Genomic DNA, 11,676 nt, shown 5'->3' on the forward strand with positions numbered 1-11,676 from the left:
TTCAAATGCAAAGAAGACTGAATCATGTGACTTTCTATTTATTTATGTATTTCTTTCTCTTAAAATTCAATTCAAATAAAAGAGCTCTCTTGTTTTGTAATTAATTGATTGAATTTCAAAGAAAACCCACGTTTATAAGAAAATATCAAATATTGCTTAACGAGGGGACACAAGGATGACGTAGGATCACTCTTTGATATGTTTTACAACAATTTCTGCCCAGATTTGACCTTATCAACAAGTCATGATAAAAAAAATAGCACTCACTTCGTCCTAAAACACAAGTCACTCTAGTTTTGTCCTAAGTCAAACTTAAAAAAAAAAGCAAATTCATGTTAAAAGGTATCAATATTTATGACAGCAAATGGGTATGATTAGATTTATCATGATATATATTTTCATAATATACATACTCCTATTTGATGTTATGAATGTTGATATTTTTCTTTCAAAAATAGACAAACTAGAATGACTTGTTTTCTATGATGGAGTATATAATAAACTAAATAAAAAGTCCACTCATCCTACAAAATTATTTATATTAACCTTGTATCTTATTTAGAAGTTCAGCAAAACAATGGATTAATATGTGCAGGTCTTGTTTGGATACTCATGTATTGGAGTGAATTGAAGGGATTGGGGTGTGTTTAAATCCACACTAAGTCAAAATCCCCTGCAATCCCTTCCAATCCACTCCGAACCCACTCAATGAGTACCCAAACAAGGCCGCAAGTGGGAAAAAAAAACATTCCAAAACATAAGATGCTATGACCGGGCAAAATTTATCTCACGAGTATCCCGAAAAAGGCAAAGTTACAAGAAAAATACACCTAAGCCGAAGGCATTGGAAGTTTTCAGGGGCAGAAAGACGATGCCGTTTGTGTCGTGCGTCCCAGCCTCGATCAAAATGTCATCCCGGTAGCATCTGCCACCGTAGAGTTGCTGTAATTTAATTGGAGACTGTTGATTGCAGAAAAGCGAGACGATTCTTAGAGAGAGCTTCTCCTCTGTCTCTGACGCCCTCTCACGAACTCCACGAACAATTTCTTCAGGAGCCTTTTCTACAAACTACACCATGGAAGCAGCACACGATTAACAGGGTATGGAAAAACATCCTGAACGATATTGGGGCAAACCAAGCAGAAATAGGCACGTACACTTGGGGAGTTGAGGCGAGCCACAAGAGCATCATACTCTGACTGCATCTTAGAGAGGCGCTTAGAGAGCCGCTTGACCTACTCCGACACATCAACCATATCAGCCAAAGGTAGATAGGCTTCCAAACCCTCATCAGCAACAATGTGAACCGACTGGTTTGCATCACCTGGAAATTCAGGATACAGTCTTACAGAATATTGTTGTGGGTAGATGCACAAAGAAAGGATAAGTTGTGTCGGTGCGTGCGTGTGTTGATCAATGCAATGCAGTGACTGAAGAAGTGGACCTATGTAGCTCCCTTTCCCGTTCCTTCCAGAGGGCTACAGGAGAGACCGGCAAAAAGGAGGCGACCGCTGTGCCGGGGCCGAATCCGCCGCCTCCCCTCTTTCTCCGGTGTCCTTTCCGGCGCCGGAGAAGGAGGGGAGCGGGGATTCGACCACCGGATGTCCATACTAGCCTAGGTTTGTAGATCTAGGGGTAGTTAGGTTTGCTCGCCGTCGTCGTCGATGGCGGAGCTTGTGGTGCCGGGAGCTGCGGCTGCTGAGCAGCTCCGGCGGCGAATAATCCTCCTCCTGGGCTTCTTCGACGGCGTCATCCCGGCGGTGTCTTCGGCGAGGCGTCATGGAGGTCAGCTCCTCTCCTCTTTGCGAAGGGGTGGAGGTTCTCTTTCCTGTCGGTGGGAACTTTTGTTTGCCTCCTGTAGGCTTGTCTTCCTCGTCGGTTTTCGTGCCGGCGGTGGATGTCCGTTCCGATCGGTTTGCTTGGGTGATTCCATGGCGGGCCGATGCGGATTTGGTGCTGCGCTGCTGCTTTCTCTGGATGGTGGTGGTGCTAGCTTCTTCTTCCATTGGTGTTCGACGGGGTGGTGGCCGCATCTTCCAACGTCTGTAGCCCCTCGTCGGAGCTGTGCTGGAGGTCTTTCCGGTGCTCGATATCTCCTCAGGCGGAGGCGACTGGAGTTTACAGTGGCGACGCGGACCTTTTCTTCAAATTTGATCTTTTCTAGGGTCATGTGTGTTAGTTTTGGCCCCTGCAGACTGTGCCTTGCGGTGTGCGTTGTATTTTCTTCTTTCTTCAGGGGTCTCTTTGTAAAAGGTACCGGTTAACAGTGCTCCCAGGGCTTCCAGCCCCTTCGGAAAAAAAAAAGGAAGGATAAGTTTGAACAGGTACAAGGGACAGCGGGACGTACCTGGTGCTGACTCAGTAAAATGCACATTCTCAACATCAAGCTTTGAAAGTAAAGCTAGGACCTGCTTCTCCTTCTGCAGATACAACTCGTAAAAGAAGGGACATGGATACAACACAATTCTAAAACTATATGCATGCACAAAAACCAATGCTTCAGGACCCCCAATGTTTAATTGTAATTTCTACTACTAGTTACAGCCTTGCAGGGTTTCCACACCGTCAAGTTTCAGGAAAACAGTCAAATGCGCAAAGGCTTTGCCTAAACTTAGAATTACACTTTTTTTTTCTGTATCAACTTAGATCAAAGAGCCACAGCCCCTGATATCAAGACATGCATATACATCTGCTTGGAACTGCTCGACAAATTACAATGTAAAAGGATTATATAATAAACTGTCACGAACAAATGGACCTGCAAACTTACCGATATGTATCCCAGAACATCCACAGTAGCAACAACAGAAGTTGATATCCGTTTAGCTGGCTCAACAGAATATTCTGCACGAACATTTCTGATTCCTCTTATCTGTCATTTTATTGATGCCAAACAAAATGGTTAAACATGAACTGTAGCATCTCTCAAAGTGAGACTACAAAATCCAAGTACAAAAGTTTACCAATGACTGCAAATTCTGAAACCTTTTGATGGATCTCAAATCCTTAGGAAGGTCAGTGGCAGGCCAGGGAGTAACCATAAGCGCTTGTTTTCTGTATGGAAATGCCTGAAATAAGAATAATAGTGATTCTTTTGTCTTTTTTCTCGTACACGCAAGAGTGTTGCGTATCATTGTATTAAGAACAATAATGATATTCTACCGATGAAGCCGACGAAGGCATGATGATTTATTGAAGTAATATCAACAGTATGTTTTGGTACCTGCCATAATTCTTCAGTGACGAACGGCATCAAGGGATGCAATAGCTTCAGTATGTTTTCAAACACATACAACAGAACACTCTGTGCTGTAGCAGAAGCTAACTTATCACCTGAGTGGTAGAGACGTGTTTTGCTAGATTCAATATACCTGAAAATTAATTGATAAATTCTTAGTATAAATATGAAGCTTTATTTCCATTTGGTGTATTTGGAATCCAGAATTTATCAAAAAAACACGATAAAACTAATACTACCTCCATTCTTTTTTATTTGATGTGGTTGACTTTAAAAAACTTCAATCACTCGTCTTATTAAAAAAATTATGCAAATATCTAAAAGTACAATACATGCTCAAACTAATCTTAATGATAAACCATATAACAAAAAAGTACAGTAGATGATAACTTATGAATTTTTTGAATAAGATGAGTGATTGAAGTTCTGAAAAGAATTCAACCGTGTCAAATAAAAAAGAACGGAGGGAGTATATACTTGGAAGTACAACAGAATGCTAAACCTTTTCTTTCTTTTCATTCCTAAAGAGCAGAGACGTGATATCCATTAAGCACTGTGTCAAAAGGGTTCCACACACACACAAATGACTCAGGAGGCAGAAGAACTACAAATCGGTCCTGGGTGCAGGACATCCGTGGAGCGTTAACGGTGCCCCTGTTGCTTGATTATCTCTGGGTCTTGGACCTCATGGATGGCATTACACTACAGCAAGGAATCCCAGACCAATGACAGTGGAGGCGTACCCAATCAGGATCCTACAGTAGCAAATCAGCATATGACGCGTCCTTTATACGATCCATCAGCTTTGAGTCATGGAGGAGGATCTGGAACCCCCCCCCCCCCCCCCCCCCCTAAAGCGCAAGTTCATTATTTGGCTTGCTATTAGCAACATATGCTGGACAGCCGACAGGCTAGCCAGCATGGTCTACCTCACCTGATGGCCTGTCCCTTCTGCGATCAGAAGGACAAATTGATCAACCATGTTCTTATCTCCTGTGTTTTCTCTCCGCAAATCTGGGCTCTGATCTTTCAGAACCTAAACCTGACCAGGATAGCTCTCACACCTTCGGTTGGTCGCTTCTCTAGCTGGTTGGGCCAGTCTCTAAAACGAACACCTAATGAGTGTGCAAAAGGGCTTTGCTCCCTAATCCTCCTGGTGACTTGGGAGATCTGGAAGCATTGGAATTCTTGCGTTTTTGACGGCCTGCAACCGGGGTGTACAGAAGCTTATGTAGAATATTCACAATGAGGGCACCTTATGTAGCATGGCTGGAGCAGTCAAATTACAAGAGCTGCTCAACCAATTGATGACCCCAGCATCATAGGCCAGGGCGTTTTCTTTTTTGCTCGTTTTTCTATCTCTGTTTCTCCTTTAGTAAGTTCAGTGCTCCGACCTCAGGCCTGGCTTTCTAGTCAGGACCTGTTGTATCTCTTTTCTATCTTAAATGAAACACAAGATTGGCATCACTTGATCTATTATGAAAACTACTTTTATACTCCATCTAGGAATGATCATCGTCTAAGGGAGTTTCACCGAGACCAAGGAGAAATTAACTGCCCCTGTAATCCATTTATTAGTCCCTTTTTATGAGCCACGATTCTGTTGCGACTGCTCACGCCCTGACACACAGGAGCATGCATGAATGCTCCTAACCAAATCCTCCCGGGAACGCATGCACGGAACCGTGATATAGAGCGATGTACGCACATTCGATCGTTGAGCAAACAAAAGAGACATGCACATCTGGCACGAGATGCAACTGGTGTCCAATGCGACGATCAATGTTGGATTTTTCCTCATGTGTTTTCAGAAATTGATGGAGTGACATAGAACACTTTCTATTTAGATAATATAAATTTTTACGGATATCACTAGTCAAAATTAGAAAAGTGCAACTTGGACAAACCTAGATGCGTTTATATTTGTGATCGGAGGAAGTACTTCGCTTAGGGTTCTCTATAATCTTACCAATCAGCAAAATCCCCCCAGAAGAAATCATATATTTCTCTAGCAGCATCTCCGAAGAAAAACTTGTTGTAGCTTGTGCTGACCTTATCTATAAGCCCGTGCAGTCCGGTAACCTGGATTATAGTTTATTCTTTTCATCAACAAACTATTCAAAAGCCAAATAATATACTCCCTCCGTTCCAGATTGTAAGGGATTCTAGGTTTTGAATAGATTCATCCAATATTCTATGTATGTGTTTTGTATATGCGTCTAGATTCATCAACATCCACACGGACATGGATGGAAAAAAGAGAGGGCTAGAACCCCTTACAATTTAGAACGGAGGAAGTAGCATATTAATGGACTTACCACCCAGCATTCTGGCAATGGTAGTTTCTGAAGTGATGCTTCTGTGTCGAACTGGACAAGGGATGCAAAAGTATTAGCCACAGTTTAAAACATAGAATAAATTTATAGGGAATGCACCATGTGAAATTTGAAAGTTGAGTAAGCAACCTTATTTGCTAACAAGATATCCCATGCCGAGACATCACTTCTGTGAGGTAAATTCTGCAACAAAAATTTGCCTGCATTCCACAGCTTGTTTGTGAAAGCTTTATTTGATGTCAACCTTTCTGTAGAGAGATTGAGGTCCTGAAGTGAAAAGGGTTATTAACGACAGAAAAGGAAACAAATTTAATCATACAACAAGTATGAAAAAAAATACTGTATGGAAAACAAACCTGGCCTGCAGTGCCCAAAGATAGTGTAAATCTCAAAGCATCTGTCCCGTAATCTTTGATGGTATCTAGGGGGTCAATGACATTCCCCAATGTCTTTGACATTTTCCGGCCCTAAAAAGCAGCTTGTAATTTAGCATTTCAGATGTAGATGTAGGGCCTTATCAAAACAGGTTTTGCAATGGTCTACCGAATTGGTGTAACATGTTAATCAGGAACATATGAGATAATGAGACTTTGATGTCACAGCATGTAACAGGATTTCTTTCAGGGCTACAAATCTCAATGGATCAAGATATAGCAAGTGCAAGTGCCCAACTGCTAGGGAGCATCTACAGCCTACTAGCAGACAAAACATGACGCCCACATAAAAGCGCACCCATCGTATAGGGTTCAGTTCAGGCTAAAATCCTTTTTTCAAAAAAATGTTAGTTTATTTGGGGGATCTTCGGCAAGCCTAATCTGCAAAATTTGCCACCTTTTGATGGAATCCACAAAGGTGGGCAGCAGTGGAAAACAGGCAATGTTTAGAAAAAATAGCAGATCCTAGTAATTGGTAAATGATGCCGTTTAAAACATGCCTCGAAACAATAGCTACGCCTTTTTCATAATCTTATGAATTTCGAAGTTTAATCATGTTATTTTTGCACTACAAGAAAGGTTTGTTGTGATTATTGAACCCTCTAAAGTCTAAACAAGAAATCATAAACAAATTATTGTTGCGCCTCTTCTCACCACAGAGTCCCGGATAAGACCATGAAGATAGACATAAGAAAATGGTACTGATCCTGTAAACTCAATTCCCATCATGACCATCCGTGCAACCCAGAAGAACAAAATGTCATGGCTGTAAAAAAAGGGTCATGCATCACCGAGAAGAACAGAAACTTGCAGCATCACAAAGATTACCCCAGTGAAAGAAGAAAAGGTAAATTGAACTGTTGCAAAGCTAACATACCCTGTCTCCAGAACAGTTGAAGGATAAAAATGCTTATAATCCTCCTTGGAAAGATCAGGCCAACCAAGCGTGCTGAATGGCCATAGAGCACTGCAGGATAATATAAACAATTAAAAATAACAGAAACTATAGTACCATTATTTTGATGGGTAAAAAATTGGTGTGGCGCCTACTATAGTGCTTGTATTACAACAAAAAAGAAGGGGTGGGGCAACCACCAAAATAAAAGCAAAGGCAAAAGATGAGAGAAAAAGGGTAAAAGTAAACACACAGTATAATTTGAGCAGGCAAATGCTAGCACCAAAAGCACAGCTGATCTAACCTTTAGTACCTTACATATTTGGCGAATCCAAATATTTTTCCCAATAAAAGTAAGGATTCTTGCAAAGTCTCAATTTAAAAATAAAAAATAGAATCATGCAATAAACAACTCCCATCATCCTGAATTGTAAGGGGTTTGAGGTTTCGAATATGTGTTTTATATGTGTCTAGATTCATCAACATCCATATGGACATTGAAGGAGAGAGGGAGGGCCAAAACCCCTTATAATTTGGGACTGAACAACTCATAATGCCGAAAAATAATTGGGATGACAAATTTTGCAGAAGAAAAAGACCTTGAGAACCAAGTATCAAGAACATCAGGGTCTTGATATATTTCAACTGATTTTCCATATTTTTCTTGAGCTGTTGCAAGTGCCTCATCTTCAGTTCTAGCAACAATATAGTCTTCTTCACATTTCTTTCCAACAATATACCAAACTGGTATACGATGACCCCACCACAATTGTCTACTTATACACCAATCCTTTATGTTTGTTAGCCAATGATTATATATCTGCAGCAGAAGCACACCAAAAAAGACGAGAAGTCAATAGTTTCTGTGAAAAAAACATTCAACAGACCTGTTTTTTGCCAGTTCATAATGCTATGAGCAGTCTAAAGAGTAGAAGTGAATTTGTGCAGTACCTTCTCAAATCTCTCTGGAAGAATGGTTAATTGACCATTTTCAGCAGCATGGAGGGCCTTTTCAGCCAATGGTTCCATTGTGACAAACCATTGCTTACTAATCAAAGGCTCAATCACCTAGGATCAAACAGAAGAGGGTTCATCAAGCCCTACCGAAAACATCTATAACAGAAAAATATAACTAACAGGAAAAAACGATCACACTTCACCACCCCGTTGAGATCGAGGAACTCGAAGCGTATAAGGTTCTTTCTTTACAGCCAAGTTAGTCTCAACAAGGTCAGACCACAACTTCTTTCGTGCCTCAAATCAGTCCATACCACTGAAAAATGAGAATGAAGTTAATACCCGAAACATGTTGCACACAAAGCCAGAGAAAGGAAGCACTTCCTTTTCCACACGTATGGGTTGAACCAGCTACTTACAGCTTTAGTACTCAAAGCCACAAATAGGGTGTCTCACTCTCTCTCTAACTTTCTAGTCCAGTAGGTTATGTTAAACAGATCCTTATTTCAGTGCCATTAAATAGAAGGAACATTAACAATATAACAAAAAACATATATGGGTCTATAAGCAGCTAAAATTCAGAGTATTTGCAAATGACGCAACTACACAACATAAAAGAGAAAGAGGAAATTGAACAAAAAATTGCAAAGTAACATATAAATCACCCAGTAATAAGAAATATACAGTTTAGTTCACATAAGTTTGGAAAGAAGAAAAAACATACCTGTATAATCCAGCAACATCATTTAGTGTACCATCTTTGTTCATAACATTAAGAATCGGCAGTCCAAGCTTTCGAGCAATATGATAATCATTATGATCATGTCCAGGGCTAATCTTCAGCACCCCAGTTCCAAATTCTGGATCAACATACTGTAAATCAAAGAATCAGTAGTTCACTACTTATATTTAACAGGAATCATGCAACTTGTATAAGAAAGAAATAGGCACTTCTAATGGAACCATTTATCATGTATAGCTGAACCATTTACCTCCCTCAAGCAATCCTTTCAATTATCTCTAGATCCCAATTGACCAAACTTCACGACATAACATCAGATTCGAGCATCCATAACTCAAATACAGATAAGAGATAAGGGTATATAGCATAAATTATACAAAGCATGCAGATCACACAAAGACTTCATGCAGACTTCATATGATAGCTGATAGGGGAAACATCAGTAGCAGCTTCCGTGACATAAAATAATAAGAATGGCACACAAAGACTTCATGCAGACTTCAAATTCAGGGTACGTTCTATCTATTTTTCTCCACTGCGACCCATCAGCGGGGTGTCTCAACATCGAGTCTTTCTTGCGTTCCTCTTTGTGCCATCGCATCAACTTAGCATTATCTTTATTTCTAAACAGACGCTTCAAACGTGGTATTATAGGCGAATACCACATGACCTTCGCAGGAACTCTCTTCCGGGGAGGCTCCCCCTCGACATCTCCAGGATCATCTTTTCTAATCTTGTAACGCAATGCACTGCATACGGGACATGCATCCAAATTCTCATACTCGCCTCGGTAGAGGATGCAGTCGTTGGGGCATGCATGTATCTTTTGCACTTCCAATCCTAAAGGGCAAACAAGTTGTTTGGCTTCATATGTTGTGGTAGGCAATTCGTTGTCCTTAGGAAGCATTTTTTAACAAGTTTGAGTAATTCACCAAATCCCTTGTCCGATACACCATTTGTCGCCTTCCATTGCAGCAACTCCAAGGTGGTGCCAAGTTTCTTCAATCCATTTTGACAATCTGGGTACAACAACTTACTGTGGTCCTCTAACAACTTCTGGAACTTCAACCTCTCCGTTTCACTCTCACAGTCTGCCTGCACATTGTGCAATGCCTGCCCTAGATCGTCGCTGGGATCATTTTCTGCTACATCTACTTCGGGCTCTTTCATGGGAATATCGTCATCGAATGCACCGATTCCAGCATTCCCGGGAAAGTGGTCGTCAAAATCTTCTTCATTGTCTTCCATGGTAACCCCCTGTTCTCTGTGCTTCGTCCAACAAACATACTTCTCCATGAAACCATTTGCGAAAATGTGCTGTGTAGGATTCTTGAAGATGAGTAATCCTTGTTATTGTTGCAATGAACACACGGGCAGCACATAAAACCATGCTGCTTGTTTGCCTCAGCCACAGACAAAAAATAATGCAGGCCATCAATGAATTCTTTCGAATGTCGGTCAGCATTGTACATCCATTGCCGGTCCATCTGCATTTTAAAGAAATCGATTTGAATTCTTTACACGTATCGAATAAATAAAATATATCAAACCTAAATTAAACTAAATGTAACATAACATGAATAATTAAAAGATCTGCAATATCCATCATACATCTTGATTAATTAAAAGGAGTACTTAATCCATTACAGAACTTAATAAAGGAGTACTCAACATGAAACTTAAAAATTCGGACAACAACACATAGGTTTTCAACCGTCCTTGCGTTGGAACGCAGAATGCTCTAACGGATTTCTTGCTGGCGCAGAAGAAGATGGCGGAGCTGAAACCTCCGAGTTTGGTGGTGACGAACCGTAACGCCGCAATAAATCCTCAAGATCAAACGGAGGTTCGTCGCCCCTTGCCATGCATTCTCTATATTCTTTTTTCCAAATAACGGAGCGCTGCCCTATGATAAGCACTAGGTTTTTTGGACCGACGACCTACTCAAGTTGTGCCCTTCTCTCCAGAAGGACAACGATCACCCCCACCGGCGCCACTCCCAACAGCTGCTGAAGCCATATTTTACTGAAAAATACATTTATTTTCCACAAAATTATAAATTCTAACCATTACAATGCAAATATTATTTACTATTACAATTACAATGATCAGATTAATAACTCTTGCAAATAACAATGAAATCATATAAAAAATATACAAATAATCCATCACTAGAGTGTGAGCATGAACGAATGCAACACTAGAGTGTCAAAATAATCCATTCATAATACAAAAAATTCTAATATACTCATTTCATTAATTCATTCATGAATACAAAAATCAACTATCTACAATATGGTCATATATACAAGTACATCGCATGAAGTGTCTACACTCATTCTAAAAATTTCTACTATCCACACACTCATCTAAATCTAAAAGAAAATCACACCTACATATGCAATCTAAATGTCCAAGAAATGAGCTAGCTACACATTTTCTCTATTTCTAAAGTATGAAATGAGCTATACAACCCAAGGAAAAAGAGAAAAACAAGCCCCAAACCTTTAGCGCCGATGGATGGACGGGAGAATCAAAGATCTTTTCACAAATGTGGTGAAGAAATGAGCAAGAACTCCCCTCTCCTGAGCCAAGAACAGCAAGAACAAGTGAGTTGAATGGCTCAGGCGGGGGGAGAGGGAAGGGGATACGGGGGCCAAGGAGTTTTGTTCCGGTTGGAGACACCAACCGGGATAAAAGGGGGGCCTTTTATCCCGGTTGGTGGCTCCAACCGGGACAAAAGCCTCGCGGACCTTTTGTCCCGGTTGGAGCCACCAACCGGGATAAACCTTTTATCCCGGTTGGTGGCTCCAACCGGGACAAAAGGCCCCTGGCCCCCCCCCGTTGGCCCGGCTAGCCGTTGGACCCGGGACAAAAGCCACCTATTGTCCCGGGCCCAAAGGCTGCCGGGACAAATGGCCTGGAACAAAGGCCTGTTTTGTAGTAGTGGTTGTGAGTATCTTTTGATCTAGTTCATACCAATCCAATTTGTACCACTATCTTGTTTGGCTTTAATCTCAACATAGTGTAGGAATCTGTATTGTATAATGTTGTTTGTTTGTTTTGGAAAGTTT

The 11,676-nt window shown here is 40.9% G+C and overlaps 1 protein-coding gene across 2 annotated transcripts; it reads right to left on the reverse strand.

The window, feature by feature from the left end:
* Positions 1-586: 586 nt before the first annotated feature.
* LOC120668938 (valine--tRNA ligase, chloroplastic/mitochondrial 2-like) lies at positions 587-8,817 on the reverse strand. 2 transcript variants are annotated; one of them, XM_039948756.1, is made up of 7 exons: positions 8,585-8,817; positions 3,224-3,371; positions 2,964-3,068; positions 2,771-2,872; positions 2,348-2,420; positions 1,158-1,324; positions 587-1,068 (listed from the first exon to the last, which is right to left on the reverse strand). In XM_039948756.1, exons 1-6 carry the CDS (start codon positions 8,626-8,628, stop codon positions 1,236-1,238), a joined length of 561 nt encoding a protein of 186 aa, XP_039804690.1. In that variant the 5' UTR covers positions 8,629-8,817; the 3' UTR covers positions 587-1,068; positions 1,158-1,235. The 2 variants fall into 2 exon arrangements, with proteins under 2 accessions (XP_039804690.1, XP_039804689.1); XM_039948755.1 differs by lacking the exon at positions 587-1,068 and having other exon boundaries at positions 1,203-2,420.
* Between the last annotated feature and the right edge of the window lie 2,859 nt (positions 8,818-11,676).

Source organism: Panicum virgatum, chromosome 4N (assembly GCF_016808335.1).
Source record: "Panicum virgatum strain AP13 chromosome 4N, P.virgatum_v5, whole genome shotgun sequence".
Lineage (NCBI taxonomy): Eukaryota > Viridiplantae > Streptophyta > Magnoliopsida > Poales > Poaceae > Panicum > Panicum virgatum.